Source organism: Sciurus carolinensis, chromosome 6 (assembly GCF_902686445.1).
Source record: "Sciurus carolinensis chromosome 6, mSciCar1.2, whole genome shotgun sequence".
In the NCBI taxonomy this organism is placed as follows: Eukaryota; Metazoa; Chordata; class Mammalia; order Rodentia; family Sciuridae; genus Sciurus; species Sciurus carolinensis.
The window spans coordinates 78,942,658-78,961,629 of record NC_062218.1 but is presented as its reverse complement, the minus strand read 5'-3'; the positions used below and the strand labels follow the sequence as shown (position 1 = coordinate 78,961,629).

At 34.7% G+C, this 18,972-nt stretch overlaps 1 protein-coding gene across 2 annotated transcripts in view; it reads left to right on the top strand.

Moving 5' to 3' along the window:
- Window positions 1-18,972, top strand: part of Kiaa0825 (KIAA0825 ortholog) — a 413,039-nt gene that overhangs the window by 194,097 nt on the left and 199,970 nt on the right. For both annotated transcript variants that reach the window (XM_047556135.1, XM_047556136.1), the window contains 4 exons: window positions 1,732-1,956; window positions 9,583-9,988; window positions 13,979-14,138; window positions 18,041-18,199. In XM_047556135.1, coding sequence (XP_047412091.1) covers window positions 1,732-1,956; window positions 9,583-9,988; window positions 13,979-14,138; window positions 18,041-18,199 — 950 coding nt within the window. The remainder of the gene's footprint in view (window positions 1-1,731; window positions 1,957-9,582; window positions 9,989-13,978; window positions 14,139-18,040; window positions 18,200-18,972) is intronic.

Genomic DNA, 18,972 nt, shown 5'->3' with positions numbered 1-18,972 from the left:
CTTTAACATTCGACTGGTAAAGAAACTCTTAGAAAGACTATGACACTGTGTAACTTGACCATATGTACCCCCTATTCCCTTGCTATTTCTTTTTTTCTTCCTTTTATATCTGTATCTTATCCTTACCATAGGCCCTGATGGATATTGCTTAATTCTCCATATAGTACCTAATTCTCAAGATGTCTAAGGACCTTCCTCATATTAAATATCACCAGCCATACCCTCTTACATTGCAATTAGAAAAAAGCAACTTTTATCTTAGGTATTAATAATATTAGTTAATGCTTACATAGCACAAACTATGTGCCAATTACTCTTCCAAACACTTTGCATAAATTAATTCATTTAATTTTTAAGTAACTATTGGAGGTAAGTCTATTATATTCTCTACTATTTTCAATACCTTGATTTTATTTAAAAATTTTTTTCATTGTAGGTGAATGCACTACCTTTATTTTATTTATTTATTTTGATGTGGTGCTACATGTACTAGGTGAGCACTCTGCCAGTGAGCCACAACCCCAACCCACCTTGATTTTATTTTAAAAGGAATAAATATACCTTTTTAACAAAAGGAAATAGAGATTGTCTAGCTTCTTTGAATTTTCAGATAATCAAAACATATTTTATATGTCCATAGCTCCAAAGAGTTTAACCATAATGTATATTAATTATTGATACAGGAAGAAAGCTTCTTTATGCCTTTCAAAAAATTCAAGTTTTGGAACATCATCAAAAAGACAGTGAACTATATCCTTCACTATTAAAAAGAGCACAGCTTGCCAACTGATGGAGGCATTATGTTTAAAAATTAACCTCTCAGTATCTGATATTACCAAGATATCTTCACCACGGTATTTTTGTTAAATGAACAAGTCATTTGAGAAAAATCTTTGGGGAACTTGTGGTCGGAGAAAACATGTAATAGTTTTTCGATATTGGTTCAAGTATTGGTCTCAAGACTTTTCAGTCATCTTGAAAACCAACCAAACAAAACTTTTTATGGAATATATCACATAAGCCCTGTATATACATCATGGGTGGTACATATAAAGATGGTGGGAAAAAAGAAGAGCAGGGAGAAGTAAGAAAGAAGAAAAGAAAGAAGGAAGAATAAAGAGGAAAGAAAAAAATTGTGTAAAATCCCATCAGTTGTTGCAAATCATCATTGACACAAAAGAGTACATCTTTTGATTATTGTGTGTAGTTTAAAATAAAAATAGCATGTCATTTTCTAACATACTTTTTTAAATATACAATGTATGTCCTTATAGTACAGATGAATATAACAGACCTAATTGAACAAATTAAATATTATTGTACATTAGATAGTTTTTAGTCTTTCTTTGTATACTTTGTATGTTCTTAGTCAATTTCTTAGAATTAAGTCCTACAAGAAAGGAAAGATGAGTCAGTAGGTAAGTTAAATGTTAAGGCTTTTGACATTATTGCCAAATCGTAATCTAAGAAGGTCATGCCATTTATGTTCTACCAGCAGAATTCAAAACTACCAGTAAATATTGTTATTTACTGTTAATTTCATTTTTGTTATTACCAGGAAGAAGTTTCAAATGTTTTATGAGATGTTTATCAATTATATGATTTCTTGGGTAAAATTGGCTCTTTCCCTTTATCTTTAAACTAGAATATCATGAAACAGTATTCCCAGTTGAATGAAACACAATCAAGTGCCAGTTTCTGCTAACCATAACATGCCTTCTGATTTTAAAGCCTCAATGTGCATGGAGTCTGAGCTAGAGGTCATTCGATGCTTGAGATTGGCACTGACTGATGCCATCAAGGACACTGTACAACAGGTGATATCAGTGATGAGCTATGGGAGAAATTGTGAGAAAAACCTAAACAAGCACAGTGTTCCTGATCATTTGCTTAAGAGCATTCCAAAAGAATGGAGTTATATTCCAAAGGAAACCCAAAGAAAAGATTCAAGCAAATGTAAGTATACTTGTTTTCCTGAGAAAACACCCCCTAAAAAAGTAATTTTCCAGGATATTTAATTAAGTAAAATTCTAAAACCTATAAGACTAATAAACTATATTAATCTTCCTTCCTCCAAGTATATTCGGGAAAACTAGAACAAGGAAACGAGAAATGCAAATGACTTAATTGGCCATCTTTATTTAACTAACAGTTCAAAATTTTCTGTGATGTTTTGTTTCAGCGTTCACAGATTAGTCACATGTTGTGGACTAATTTCCTTTTATGTCTATTGAGTAATCTAGGATTTGTATTCTCAGGAAAATTACTCTGATATTCAGTTTAATTATTCTTCCTTTTATTTTTTTCCTTGAAACTACCAATTATTACTTTTTTTTCTTGTTAACACACCTATATACATATTTTTTAGGTAAAAAATAGCAATGAGTTTGGTAACTACATGTATTTTTCTGACAGTATTTTCCCCTCAGTCACTGGCGTTCTGAATTGAGATCTTGTTCCTGTTTAGAGCAATGCATCCACCAAGTACATTTAAGATCCATCAATTAATTTACATTATTCATATATTTTATTAGCCAAGTTCTCTCCTAAATGTTTTCTTCCTACCTACCAAGAGGAAAATTCCCAAATTTTTCACAAAATTCCTTTGAATGTATATCAAATATCAGTATTTGTGAATCTTCTTTTGGTTTCTAAAATAAAACCATTTCCTTTCATTTTCATCTTTAAGAGAAGAATATTTTTCACTAGCTCTAAGGAAACTTTCATCAATACTCCAGCTGAATCCACAAGTCAATTGAAGGGATTGGTCTTTCTTTGATTTTCCTCCATGGAGATCCTAAATAATGTGACTCTTATCCAGCGACCTTATATTACAAACTCAAATCAATTATCTATCTGTGACCTTTCATTGTAATGCTTTAATTCTGTCCAAGCCCTATTAAACTGCCTTTGAATCCAGTAAAGCCATTTAATTGAAATTGGAAAATGTCACCTTTTCATTACTTAAGTTCTTCCTTGTCTAAGAGTTGTTGCCATCTCTCTTTCATTCTAGCTTTGGCTATTTCTTACCTTTTGAACAAAGCAGAGACATGATCTATAGTTAACATGCCATATGAGTGGAACTATTTTGTTTGTGGCTTTCTATTTGTGAAATATTTTGGTTTCTAAGAAGCGTTTTAGAATATCTGTGTACTGTTTCAATGAGTTTCTTGTTCCAATAATACTTATTTTATACAGATACCAGTTATTAGGGTCTTCCTTAATAACATTTTTCATAGAATGATCACTAGAAGTACAATATATAACCAGTCACAAAGCGGTGCTGGATCTCATGAATATGTAAAATAAACTGACTTCATGAACGATATTTTGCATTCTAAGTGGATATGGCACTAGGGGAGCACCACTGATTTTCATTTCTGTCCTCTGAGTACAGGAACTTTTAGATTAGCACTTCTCAACCTTTTATATTCACTCCTTATCGACACTTTTTGCTTGTTTCCTCTATTTTCCTTATCCACACTTTTGTGGTTGACTGTAAGCTCCAAACTTTAGCATTTGTTTTGACTTTCAAGAAAAAGAATTCACATTCACATAATTTTTATTACAGTATCTTGTTATAATTATTCTATTTTATTACTAGTCATTATTAATTTCTTACTGTGCCTAATTTATAAATTAAATTTATTGTAGTATATGTGTATGGGAAAAACATAGTATATATATTTTAGTCATCCACTGGAGGTCTTGGAATTTATCTCCCTTGGATAAGGGTTGGGGAACAACTGTAAAAGACAGATAGTATTTACATGACATTAAGTCATCTATTCATTCAATAGGCATTTACTAAGTGAGTAACTACTACATACAAAGCACTGTATTTATAGTAAGAGATAACTATAAATATAATATCTCCTCTTGGTCCTTGCAGACTTGTATAACTATTTTGGAATGGATGCAAACACCTCAGGGGGTGTATGATTCTTTTGTGTGTGGGAAGAAAAGAATTAAAGTTTGTTCAAGTCTCATTTGGGTATTGTCACTGAACACTTTTTCAGTCTGAGCTAGCAGTTTGTGTGCTAGGGACAATATATTAGGAAGTTCAAGCAGGCAGGAGCACCACAATATTAGGGAGAAGTGATGGGCAGGGAAACCTTATACACCTTGACTTTATAAAATCTGGTTTTAACAAAATTAATCCTTGAGATACAAGAGATCTTAAGATATTCCTGTAAATCAACAAATCAATTGTAGTTTATTACTGGGAAGATAGTGAAGAGCACACAGTGATAAAGAGAAAAAGCTCACATTTATTTTGATTGCTAGTATGAGCTCTCAGTCATATCGTAAAGTAAAACAATGAGGATCAGATCAAATTTGGCCAAAAATAAAAAAGTAAAAATGAAAGAAAGAAAGAAAGAAAGAAAGAAAGAAAGAAAGAAAGCAAGCAAGCCTGTCAGAAGACCATTTGAGATATGGCTTCCCACCCATTATTGTGAAATGTGAATCCTTTTTAAGTGAGTATTGTGCCTTAAGATATTAGTTAAAGATAGTCTGAAGTTGTCTTGATTAGCAAATGATTTCAAAACTAAGCATCTGAAACCTGAAGATAAATCTCTGTAATTTCTTCAACAATGTTTTAAGTCAAGTTATAATCATGTTCTTTATAAAATTTGTGTAAACAGTGATAAATGTTTAAAGACCTTCCTTCTGAGAATTCAAACCTATTAAAAGACAAATAACCACTACCTTAAGGGAACATTTGTCCTTGACATAGTGAAAATGACAGAACATGGTAAACACTATGGTGACAAACTAAAAGACATTCCTTTATTTCTTTGTCAGCAAATATCATTACATAGCAACACTGAAGATTTAAAGACACAAATATTGCAGTAAATCATACATGGGAGAATTATCATACAGTTGGATGAAGATTCAGATTGTCCTGAGATAGCTCAGCTTTTAAGTCTTTAGTTCCTTGTATTTCAAAAGAGTGAATTCACAAAGAACTAGTTTTATTTTTGTTTTTCTTCTTTGACAATAATGAAATGAAAGATGTACCTGAGAAGATATTTTCTCAACAGTAAATTACTTTGTTTAAAATGAAAAAAAAAAAAACCTTATGGTAAAATCAATGGAGCAATTGCTTCAATGGGAACAGTGGATTCTGGAGAGAGAAAGCAGAGACAGTGTCATAAGGATCATGCACCCATGTCATTGATCACATGCAGTTTTAGAAGACTGTCTGTGGTTGAAATATACAAAATACTACAGAAAGTCATCAATACAGTTTATTTTGTAAAAACTAGAGATTATGTTAGTTTTATGAAAACCAGTATCACTTATAAAAATATCATATCTGTATACTTAAGAACTTAGACATAGAATTTTCTAATGTGTTTAAAAATATTTCAAATGAAAATTTCAGTAATCCTTGAATCATTTTCTTAAAAATATACAAATAGGCCAGGCACAGTGGTGCACACCTATAATGCTAGTGCCTAGGGAGGCTGAGGCAGGAGAATCATAAGTTCAAGGTTAGGGAGACCCTGTCTCAAAAAGAAAATTAAAAAATCAGGGTTGTAGCTCAGTGGTAGAGAACCCCTGGGTTCATTCCCCAGTACCCCCACACACACACACCTCACACACACAAATGAAATACATTTTTAATTTGTAAGAATAAATAATTCAAATAATTGATATCATAGACAATGAATACTTATTCAGATTTCAACAATATGTTTGCTTGTTTGTTTTTTAAGGTTGAAAACAAATTTCATGATTTTGTAAGTGCTGGGGGCTATGCCATGCGAACTACGCCAAGATGGCGCCTGGCAGCCAGCCAGAAGTTGTTTTGATCACATCAGCGGTGAGGAAGTCGGTTAGCATAGACACACTCAGGTGCTTTATCATTGGCCATATTCAAGTGAGTCCACACACAATGCCTACGCATGTGTTCTGGAGTGCTCCTGCTCGTGTTCCAGAGTGCTCCTGCTCGTGCCTGCTCATTTTGACCTTTGCCCTGATTGGGCAGCTGGCTCTTCGCCTGATCTTCGCTTAACTGGTTTGGTCCCGTCCGCCTCCTGGAGGGAATATAAGCGGGCAGTAGGTAGAAGGAAAAAAGAAGCAGCTAGCAGAGAGGAGAAGCAGCAAGCAGTAAGCAGCAGGCAGCAGCAGAAGGCAGATGGTAGAGCGGAGAACTGAGAACACACCTCTAGATTGTAGATCACAGATCACAGTACGCGGGATGCACCACTAAGAAGCACCTCAGATAGATAGCACCTAGTTCACAGGATGTGGGACCTACCTCTAAGAAGAAGCAGCAGAACTCTAAGAAGATATAGATCTCTGATAAGCATAGAAGCCTGTCTTTCTCTAAAACTTTCTTTATAAGCAAAGCCTATCTTTCTCTCAAAGCCTTTCTTCCCCTAAAATCAAGCAAGCTTCTTTTCCTCTATATGCTAGAGAATAAGCAGGCAAGCAAGGAAGCAGCTCAGGAATAGAAGTAGTTTATTTCCAGTCCACCTCTGATAAATACCCGTGAGATTGTTGCTGCAGGTGGTAACAAATATCCGCTAATAATGTATCTGCTCCATGCTCCCCGTGGAGATACATATGTATATGTTGATGGTAGTGGTTTATCACCTATGGCAGCCATTAAAACATGGTATTGAAACAAACCAAACTGAGGTCCTGACCTTTTTACTAATCCCAGATTTTAAACATAAAAAGCATATTAAATCACATTATCATTATCAACAAATTGTTATTTTGTACAATTTATAGATGAGATTTTAATAATCAATTTTAAGATCTTATTTTGTTTTTCCTTCATTTGTTGTGAATGTCCTCCTCACATGTTTTATAATCCACAAATATGGCATCACAGTGGTACATGTGTAGGAAGGAAGAAATGTACCAACCATATTGTGTTCATCATAAGATATATATTTTTTTCATACTTGATCAGTTCTGAAATTGATATGATTTATAATATTTTACATAAAAGTGTGTTAGGTAGAAGTCAACGTATTTAAATAAAGACATAAAAATGAGTGTTAACAGTGTTAAAAGATCCCTCCCTGGTATATTGTTAACCTCATCATAGATTCAGAGACCTTGTGATTAGTAGAATGGATTTATTCATACATCATCAGCCTGAAGGTCCTGATCGGAATTTGCCTTAAGCTTTAATGATGTAGTTGAGCATTTGAGTACCTGGAGCCCTCAGAGTTTATAAAACAGCAGAAGTTCAGGTGTAAACAGTTGGTAATCTTACCTAGTATGTACTTAGATTTTCAAAATGTTTCCTCAGTGTCTGTGCTTACACCCTCTTTAGAATAGAGGGATATAAAATGCTATGTTTGAAGTCAAATAACTAACAGTGGAATAGGGAGTATGAGACACAAACACATATAAAACAATAATAAGACATTAAAAATAATTTAACAACACAAAGAGAGGTCACAAGAAAGTTTTTGAATTTGCTTCATCTGTATTTTAAGACCCATTGAAACATTCATTTGCATAAAAAAGAAAACATTTATTGAGGAACTCTTTTCTATATGCACTGAAGGAGGTGCTTTCACGCTCATGGAAAGTGCACTGGACAGCTCTGTGGGGGCCTTGGGGAGATATCTCCTGTGCTCTAGAGAGCTTTTAGTACAGCTGTAAAGAAAACTCACAAAGACCTAAATAACAACATGACATAAATAATAGAGATAATAATACAAAAGATGATGCAGCATGGTGCATTATTGGACCTGACTACCAACATGGTCATATGTTGATATTATATTCAATTAATTTATGAAAGGGCATAGGACTTCAGAGTGCTGCAGTATATAGATGAACCATGAAGTTAGAGGGCATTCCATTGAGAATGATAAGATATTTAGAACCCTGAAAGTAGAGGGTAAGTGCATTGAAGGTCTCCTAGAAAAGTTGATACAAACACTCTGACACTGAGCTGTGAAGCGTTTTGAAAATCAAGCTCTGAAGGCTTATGTTGCTCACCAGTGGAAAACAGATAAAGCAATTATAGCAGAGAAATTGGTTCATAAAAATCCAATTGTATATGAATCCACTACTGTATATGAATTTGGTTTTACAGTTCAGAGGAGGGGGTTAGATGTAGCCTGGAATATGGAGATAAGTCAGGAAAGTGCTTCCATTATCCAGGTGCCATTTGTGAGGAAGAGCTTGAACTAGGGTTAGGTTGGTCTCTGCAAAGAGAAAGAGGATTTCAGAGATAATAGGATAGGAAGATTTACCAATGCTGGTCACTGGTTTTTATGAATGATCAACAGGACATCTGGAAGGAAAGAAGGTAGGAAGGGAGGGAGGGAGAGAGGAAGAGGGCCAAGCTAATTTGGTAGGAAGACAATCAATTTGAGTATATTGAATTAATGGTGCCTAGGGAAGAGAAGTGTAATGCCCATCAGGGAGCTGGCGCTATAGTATTGCAATCCTAGGGAAAGGGTAGGACTTAAGGTTCTGAAATCATTTAGATCCAGGGTGATTTTACTCCCAGAAGACATTTAATAGTGCCTGGAGACATTTTTGGTTGTCACAATTGAGGGGGATGCTACTAGCCTTTAGTGGGTGAAAGCCAGTCAGAAATGCTGGTGTACATATCTCACAGGACACCTCATCCCAACAAAGACTTATCCAACCCTGAATGGCAATAGTACAGACAGAGAAACATCAATCTAGAGAAATACTGATACATCCTTCAGAGAAGTAGCACCAAGCAAAGAAGAACACAGAATCACCAGCCAGAGAGCAAGGACTGCTTAGAAAATATCCACATTTAAGAGGTGTTGTTAGAAAGCATAACTGGCATGGGACACAAAGAAGCAAAGAAAAATAGAGGTAAACATGAACCAGTTTATTGGCTCCTTTATTCAACCAATATTTATTGAATAACTTTTAAAAAATGAGGTACTATATGTGCTGGGGATAGAGTAATGACCTCCTGGAACTTATATTCTAGTGGAGGATGACAGAATGAATAGGTAAAGGAGCTAATTTTAACAGGCTAGTGCTGTGATAAAGGCAACACAACAGGGTCTCACGATAGTGAGGTACTTGGGGGTGGGATGGAAAGAGTGCGAAGGGACTGCTTTGAATATGTGAAGCAAGGCCATCTGAGAAGGTGACATTTAGACTAAGAATGAAAAGAAGAGGAGCCAGTCCTGAAAAGAACTGGGATGATTCAAATTTCCCAAGGGAAGAAGAGAAAGGCTTAAGGGGAGACTCAAGCATCAAAGGCTACTGAGGTCCAACAGGAATGCATTTGCATTTGTTAATTAAGCGGTGGGGGGGCATCTGGGGTCCTCAAAGCTGCAGTCTTAAAAGATAAAAATAGAAGTTATAATTCTGAAATTTCTAATCTTCATGTATGGAAGGAAACAAAAAAGGCAAGTTTGGGATCTGGGGGACTTTAGGTAATGCTGCAGGAGATCCCAGTAGAGTTCTGTCAGAATATGTCAAGCACTTGCTCTTCTCAACAATTTTCTCCACGAAAATTAGACATCCCCACAACAAAATGAAACATGCAGTGATAGAACGCAAATGCTAATATTAATCATACCTTTTCTGCCTTTTCTTCCCCAGACTTCACAAGGCTTGCTGCTCAGGCAGTATCTATTGTAATCAGCAAGTTACCTACAGTGATTGCATGTTTGCCTCCCCCAATTAAATACTTCTTTTTTCTGTCTGAGAAGAAAATGTCAAGAAACTTTGTTGAATTGAAGAAAGCTGGCCTGCTTGCCTGGAACTTGATTGTACTTATATGTCACATATTTAAGGATGGAAACAAGGTAGAACTTTTAACAGGTGCCTCCCTTGATAGATGGAGTAAAGAGAAACTGGGTTTAATTTGTGTGTGTTTGGAAAGCATCATGGGAGAGCAAAGTAGCCCTAATCCAATGACCCAGAAAGTCATACAAAGCATTGAGCAGCAAAAGCCCAAATGGATTGAACACCAGTTGTTGAAAGCAAGAAAACTGAGCACTGAATGGTAAGGCAATGTTTTTCTCTTGCTGAATTCATCACATACTTTCACAATAACAAATTACGAGTACACAACCACAACAAACTCCTGTCAGATGGGCAGCATTGGTCATTTGGCTAAGTTCATGGGAACTTTGATGAAGATAGAAAAAGATAAGTATCCCACTAAACACTACTGTTAAAGGTTCCTTGTCTTCTTAAAATTTGAATCCTATTGATAGACAAGAACACTATACTTGCTGGGTTACCATTTAAAGGTTTCTGATTAAAAGGGTGGTAGTTAAACTCAGGAGAATTTAGTTTCATTCCTTTTCAGTGTGTAAACAGGTATCTAGTGGATAACCTGGAGTGTTTTGTAAGTGGAGTGGGCACAAAGATTAAATTAAGAAGGAATTAATGGATATGAAAGGCTTTTTATTGCTTTCTGTGTACCTGATTGTCAAAAAGGTACACATTTTTCATCTGGTAATATAAGAATCCCAGAGGGCAGCTGGGGCATATCACACTCAAGCTATAAACACACCCAGCTGTTCCAGTATGAAAATGTCAGCCTTCTCATAGGTTTGTCACCAAGAGCTAAGTGATTTGTGGTATTGCAAAGAGTTTTAAGGGCCCCTGATGAATTTAAATATGTACATAGAGCTCTCCTGTCTTAAAATTAGTCTGGGTATAGAGTTGCATGATATTGATAAGAGAGTTCCAGCTCAGATGGTCTACAGATCACCAAGTCAGTCCCTTTTTTGAACATCCACATCCACTGTGTCCATTCTCTTAAAGTATATTCATGTTACTTACAGATACTAGTATAACTTTCTACCTAAAAAGACTAAAAGCTACTTGAAATATTACAATTACTGGTAGATGGTAGTGGTAAAGAGCTCAGAAATTAGAATTAGGGGAACAAATACAAATCCCTTGTAAATGAGTCAGCCTGTGCAAGTTATTAATTTCTCAAAGCCTCAATTTTAAAGATGAAACCAAGATGACAGAATTGTTTTGAAAAATTAAATGACATGAAGTTCTTAGCATCAAGTTTAGAGCTAGTAAGCATTTATTATTTATAAACTATTGAAATACATTGCACTCACTGGTTAGTACTATAACTAATGCTCTTTGTTGGTCTATGTTAATCTATAAGACTTTATATTATTAATCCATATGGTGAGAAGTAGGTAATTGTGATTTTCCTGGTCTTGTCATATTGACTTCTAGAAATTTACTTCGGGGTATCCCCTGGGCAGAAGTAACAATAGCAGTCAGGCAAAAGCTTAATAACATTGACAATGACCTTCTTAATCTTTATATTTCCATTCAATACCAATTCATAGACTTTAATCCATTGACTAAAAGATTAAGGCCAGATGTCATTATCCAATGATTATAAAAGAGAGAAGAGTAAAAATTATAGATTGGATTTCAGTTTAAGAGTTAAATTTATGATACTACTGATTTAGAAACCACTATCAAGTAAGATCTAAAAGCAATGTGTAAGTAATATAACTGGACTGCATATCAATTAAAGTTTTATAAACACCTACACATCTGGTATCCCCTGTAGTGTGAGGCTGTCTAGCTAATATTTAGCTGATTAGTTATGAATCAAAAGATTACTTAGCAATCTCTTAGAACATGCATCACAAATGAAGAATTGCTGATTTAAAATATTTGAATCAACCAAAGATTCTGAATAATTAGATAATTAGCACATTACTATGTCTCAATTTCTCAATTATCAATATATAAAAATGTAGACTTGAAGTTACTTATTACATGTATTTGAAAAAGAGTTAAATTTGATTTAACTCATAATAAGCTCTTACAGATTTGAGGCACTATAAGAATGCTTCTTCTTGACTTCAATTTCAAATTGATTATCTGATATACACGAGGACTTCTACCTCTAAGTATTTCTCATAAATTAATGATTAATTAATAGACCTATACTGTTAAGAAAAATATATTTAAAATCATGATATCTATATAAGGTAGAGGGTTGCCATATTTTTTAAAATATGGGATATATAGACATTTACACTGAAATAGTTCTTCTGTTAAGATAAATCTTAATTCCTTGTGAAGATTATCTTGGAACATATACAATATCATTTAGCTAGATTTCTTGCACTTGCATCCAGATTTAACTTTGATTTTTTTTTATGGAAATGGTGAGAATAACTGCAATCAAAAAGGTGGCAGCTGTAAGTGTTGCCTGACAAGCATACTGCCTAAAAGCATTACTATTCATTAAAATAACCTTCACTTTGTAGTAACTTTCAAGCTGTAAACAGTCAACTTAGATTCTGGAGAACACACAGCCCAAAAAGTAAAGAAATGTCTGTCTTTGCAAAGTAATTTGTCGAGTTGAAGATTATTGTTTTTCATCATGGTGACCCTGACTTGGCTGGCTGGGTGCATATACAGATTAAGATTAATGCAGTTATTCCTTGGCTAAGGTCTGCCTCTTTCAGGGCACATTCTCCCTAATGACATGATTGATAGGAAGCCCCAAATCCAGAGAGGAACTCATTAATCATAGCATTGACTGAATCCAATCATTTGCTTCACCTGCACAGTGATGGACAGGAAAGGATACAATTCAGGGGCTGACACTGAGATACTCCTTTGTCAGAGGGCCTCAACTTTTTCAATGTCATCCTCTACAAAACCTGACAAATTTTGCTTGCAACCTGTATGCAGCTTCAAAAAGATACGTGCAAACTTCTCTTATTGTAACAAGACCCATTTTTAAAAAAGATTTACACTAGCTGATGAATATCTCTAAGTCAGAGTGGGATTTACTTTTTTGGGATAAGGCTTATAGGATTTTGAAGTTCCTTTTTCTTTCTTTTCTTTTTTTTTTCTTTTTCTTTTTTTGAGAAGGATGTTTTGAAGCTACATGTGGAAGCAATATCAGAGTTAATGTCCAGCAGCTGGGTATCATTTGGTTCAGTCTTCAGGTCAACGGCACTGACTCTTAGCAGAACTAATTTTATAATCATGGCAAAATCTCAGTAATGAACTGCAGTACACAGCTGATTACACCACAATAAATTTCATTCAGCCTGGGAAACAGTAGAAAACCATGAGTTTTCCTAAGAACACTTAGACTGAAAAGCCTAACATGATCCAAAAGGAATTGTAATACAATTAGTATGGAATATATAAAGCATGTGTGATGACTATCATAATTTTTTATGTCACATACTTCAAGGTGTTTAAAATATTTTGTTACCATTATTATGTAAATAGTGTTCAAAATGAAGAATAAGTATATACATTCTCCAAAAAGAAATGTTTCAGGACTATGTCTTCAACATTCTTAGTTTGATAACTGTAAACCCTTTTACTGGAAGAATAATAAAAGTAGTGACCTTTGCTATGTATCTGTTACAGAAAAGGAGAAGGAGAGAGGGCATATATTTTTTAAAGGCAACAAAGTGTCAAAGGCCAATTTAATATACCCAGTGGTAAGCACACTGCCACCAAGCATCCAGTCTATATTTAGCATAATAGGTTCCCCCTTTTGACACATTAATTAGTCTTTAATGTGTTCTAAGACAGGTGTAAGAGGAATCTACAAAAGACAGAATACCAAAGCTATTCCTGGTATCAAAGATACTTTTTATCCTCAAAGAGAAAATACAAATTATTTCTTACACGTTCTTAAAAAGAAATGTTTTGTTTTCATCCTGTGATTATAGCAATTTCAACAATTGCAGTAATGGGAAAATGTTTTATAGATAGGAGTATAAATGCAATAAAGAAATGTTTTAAAAGAAACGATTCAATTTTTAAAAATGCTTTCAGGTGCTTAATTCTGAGGCAGCATTATTTCTATGAGCCGCAGCAGTTTGGGAAGGCTTACTATTTGAGCGAAGTCTTTATGGGTGCTTTGAGTATGAGATTTACATCGACTCTCCACACTCAATCTCTCTGATTATTTTCCTTCTTTACGATTCTTTGCCGCTGATATGTATGTGCTTCCTTTGTGTTTTAGTGCCTTTATGACAATGGAGAAAAGCACAGTCTTAGAAGAAGGAGACACTGCTCTTGAACTGACTGAGCAGAAAATAAACATGATGGTCCTGGATGTCTGCCACAAACCAGGTGGCAGCGAGTACCTGAGGCAAATTTATCACATCATGCGGCTCAATGAGGTAGGGAAACGGCCTTTTTACCGAGCAATTAGGTGTGTACTGGCCTGAGGCAGCGTCTGCTGGCAGCTAAGGGTTAGTCAAGGAGGTGATAATACTTCTTAAAGTCAATACCAAACTCAATATTGCATTATTAATAGAATCTATTCAGCCCCGGCTGTTCTGCATTTGTACAGAAAAAGCTTCACCGAAACAATGTAGGTTTTATTTGTATGATTTAAACAATAACATGGCTCATAAACTCAGTTCAGTTCTGAATTGTAGAGACTAGAGGTGTAGTTTGGGAATTGCGTGTTTGTGACCGTTAAGCTGATGCTAAAATCTGGTATTTGTGGAAATGAATTTTCTGAAGAGAGACATTGCTATTTTCCTGAAGACTTCATACTTGTGCTGGTGAAGTTAGAGATTCCTTATGTAGTTGAAAACTTCAGAAGAATGCTGAACTTTATTTGAGAGCAAATTAATTAACCCAAGAAAATTCACACAGAGACTGGCTGGAACCAATGTTATGCCTATCTCTTTGCTGAGTTAAGTCTCTGACCTTGGATGTTTGAGGTGTTATAACAAAAATGTAATTCATAGTTAATATTGGTTATTTGCTTGAAACAATATGTTTGCTAACCTTATCAAGGTTTTATTTTGATCATATGTATCTGAATTAGAATGTGGCATAATGTTTATGTTTGCAAACACAATTGTATTTTCTGGCATAGTACAAATTATATAATATGAATAATGTGAATATACAGAATTTTATCTTAATGATGTGGGCCTTACAAACCATAGATTTCCAAGAAGTGAATTAAATTCTACAACAGCACTTTACAACTCAGTTATATAAATGTTCTCCCCATTTCTGAGAGTTGTTGAAGTAAATCTTGTTTCCTGAGTTTCATAGAGCTAATCAACCAATCAATAAACAAGTGGCATTACAATGTCTTCAATGATAACCTGATGTGAGAAATTCATAGCTATGAGAAATGACCCTGTCCTTAAGGCACCAGAGTTCAATATGTAATTGCTATAATGTAACAGACTATTCACTCTTGTTAATGATACCTGATAGCCTGTGTAGGATTTCTATTTGGGGAGCCCCAGAACTCCGGTCCTTGACTAAATGAAAACTCTTCCTTGCAAAGTCATGTTCCTCAATGGCATTTCCACTTGATCACCTGGATTGACCAAATTAATTGTGGTGACTAATAAAAGACATGTTGAAATATGATTACCATTAGAGCCTTTGTGTAAATTAGTGTCACAGTAGCTCTGGAGATAGTTATGACTAGTATAGATTGCTAAACTGATAGAAAAGATCAGTAATTACCAATGAACAAAATCATCAAAAATCAAGTTACATATTTATTAGCTGTCAGTCATCTGATACTTTCCTCCATCACAGAGTTCATGTAACTCTGAGGCAGTGGTTCTGAACAGGTATGCTATGAAATCTTTACTGGGAGGTCACCAATTTTTGATCAATTGGGTTCAAATTTGTGATTTTCCTTTTGTTATACCTGAATCTATTTACTATTATGGCAATGTCCATCAGATTGTGGGTTGAGCTATCTTTAATTTACTCTGTTGAGTGAGGCATACACAAAAAGAGGCATGTTAGATGAGACTAAAAGCAAAGCAATTAGGAGACTTTTGCCTTGTGACTAATATAAAAACACAGGCAATAAACTCAAACAATACCAGAGTGAGTGACTAATATAGTACTCATGGCTGCTTTTACATGGGAGGCATTACTATGCTGTAGATACAAATGCACTGATTATTTGATGGGTAGTGCTGAGTCTTTAGCACATCTTCAGATGTGCTACTAAACATCATTCAAAATGTAGTATGGGTTCAGAAGCAGTTATGGGTACAGGCCCAGTCAAAGAGGAGAATGTGTTTGTAATTGATAGAGACAGAGAAGTTGTGAAGAACAGTGGGTTTAAAGGGTTGTCTTTGAGATGAAGGTAAGATGTCTGAGCAAAAAAGTAGAGTTATGGTTAAAATCCTGACCATGAACAAAGATGAGAAACCCAGATTTGGTGGTGTTCAATGAGTGTGCTAGTTGGGATCATGAGTCAGGTGGGGATACTTCAGTGGAGAGAAGTAGAGAGAAAAATAATGGATAAAAAAATAAACTTCGGTTTACTGCACAGAGAAGGTGTTCAAGAAAGAATGGACATATTCTGAACAAATAGGTCTGATTAGATCTATTTAAAGCAATATCATAGTAAAAGAATCTGTTTTTTTAAGAAAGGGTACTGATGACTGTCAATATAGTAGATTAACAAGGGAGACAATGCCATTTATTCCCAACTTGTAACAGAGCACTGTTTTTTGAATAATGAAAACAAAAAAAGATAAAAATATGGTGATATAAGGGGCAATTAGTTAAGAAAAATTATTAGCCAAAACAAAGCATTTTTTTCCAATGAAGGAAGTATTTTGTTCCTTTTTAAAATTTTGCTTCATAAATCATGATGGAGAAAACTTTGTTTCTGTTCAGTAATCTATATCTAGGCATAAAATTTCTTTGTGATGGGTATATCATTATCTAAACATATTTAGTAAGTTTGTATGTGTGCCACTCTATCAGACACTATAGAATTAGTCTTTCTGAAGAGGAATGTGCTACAATGAACAAGTTTAAGAAATGACTGTTAGAGTTAACTTTTGTAGAGGTTTCTTTAGATGCCACTTAAGCTGTAAAATATGAAAATTTCCCCTCCACCAGGGACACAATGCATGTTCATAAAGTTGTAGGGACTCAGGAAAAAGCACAGTGAACTGAAACCAGATAGGTGGTTTCTTTCCCCAACTCCAACACTTCCTCTGTGTGAACAGACACTTGTCCCCTGACCTTTCAGAGGCAACAGTTTACTGTGGTGTTGGACTAGACTTTCTTAAACTTTTATATGCCTCCCGATCTCCTGGAAATTCCTGTTGCCAGGCAGATTTTGATTCAGTGGGGGCTGAAATTCTGCTTTGCTAACAGGCTCCTAGTTGAGACTGAGTCTGCTTGTCTAAGTACTAGACTTTCAGCAGTAAGGATTTTTAGATGACTTCTGAAGTCCTTTTCATCTCTAAAACTCTGAACTTTGTCCTAACCTTAACCTAGAAGAAAAAGATTATGTCGTGACATTAAAAATCAGAAGAACATTTATTTTCTTTATTTATTGTGACTTTTATTAATAGTGAGCATTTGTTCATGGTAGATTTTTAATCATTTAATCTTGTCTTCTGAAAATTTCCATAAACTAGGATTGTTTGTCCACCTTATTTATTTATGGGTGGAAAATGAGTATAATGCAGTAGATTGTCTCTTTTTTTGCCAGGACTGCACTGGAACTTGGAGGACTAGAATTACATATTCTTGCTTCTATCGCCTTGATATTTTTTTAGTCCACAGAATAGAAATAGACTTTAGGAACTTGCATTATAAATAATTCTGCTTAGAATGTGACTACTTGCAGGGAAATAACAGAATATTTAGCGATCTGCTGAGCCTGGAATAGGGAGCAACTATACTTAATGAAGGAAAGAACAGTCTTGTACTGGGCATAATCACACCTGAGTTACATTTTGGTACCAGACATGATAACACATGAACCAGTGACTAGACAATGCTGTGAAAGATTCTGACGTATAAAGCATTAATTCATTATGTCAGAGTTTGTTAAATGGGCTTTAAATCTATACTGTACAATGGGTGAACCTATTTTTGATGGGTTTATTGCAATGCCGATTGGTACGCATCTATGTATCTTCTGAAAATATATTCTTCCTGAGGCAAGTAATACACTGTAATCTTGCAAATGTGCTGAAAGGGTAAATTTGGATATTGATCAGTTTATTTTTAAAGAGTATGTGCTTCTCACTATCGTGACTTGTAATTTTTTTTCTTAAAGGAATATTTAAAAGAACAGCTGTTTTCTATGAATGGTTCAGAGGAAAAGCCATTACCCATCCGACCTTTAAAAACGACCTTGAGCAGTGTGGAAACTCAGCCTTCTGCCTTTAACCCTTTCCATGTGCACAAAGTGTTTAGTGAAGACATGCTAGATCAGGTATGCAGAAATTAAATCGTAACTCTAATTTAAATGTGTGGGTTCTCTATGCAAGTAAGAAAATGCTTTGGTTTGTATACATACTCCTAAGATTTTTTCTTTTTTTCTTTTTTTGGCTAGGAAGCAAAAATTCTCTATTTCAATTTATATGGTCTATACAAATTGTCTTTTAAAAGTTGTATTACCTTCTATTTGTCAATCTGATTCATACGTTTGGTCTATAAAACTTAACTTTTGACCAGGTCATTTTGCCATGGGCAGAGGGAACATCTATTAGGCTGTGCCTACAGAAGGCACAAAGAATCAGGCATTTTGTAATATTTTTCCTCTCCCTTGTCACCTCATATCCCCTGAGAGATTCACAAAACACCTTACAATCTTTAGGAGTGTATTAGATTAATTAGAAAATAATTTTAAATGAATTACAAATAGAACATTGAGCTTCTATTTTAACAAATTTTCATTTTATAACCCTAAACATCAAATGAATTTTGCTAATGACCTTAAAGCAAGGACATTTGGAATAAAGTCAATGTGATAAACCCCATACATTTTTAAGTGTCAGATTATCCATTGTTTAAGCTGCATGTTTCAGTAGTTACATTAAAAAGATCATCTTTCCACCAAAGTTTTTGAAACCTGAAGTTGCTTTGCTTTGTTCATTCTTCTGGTGGCTTTTCCCAGAAACCTCTTGACAGACAATTTGAACTAATAGGGCAGAAGAGAAGGATTGCTTGACCTAGAGCTCTGAGGAAAATAAGAATTAAAACAAT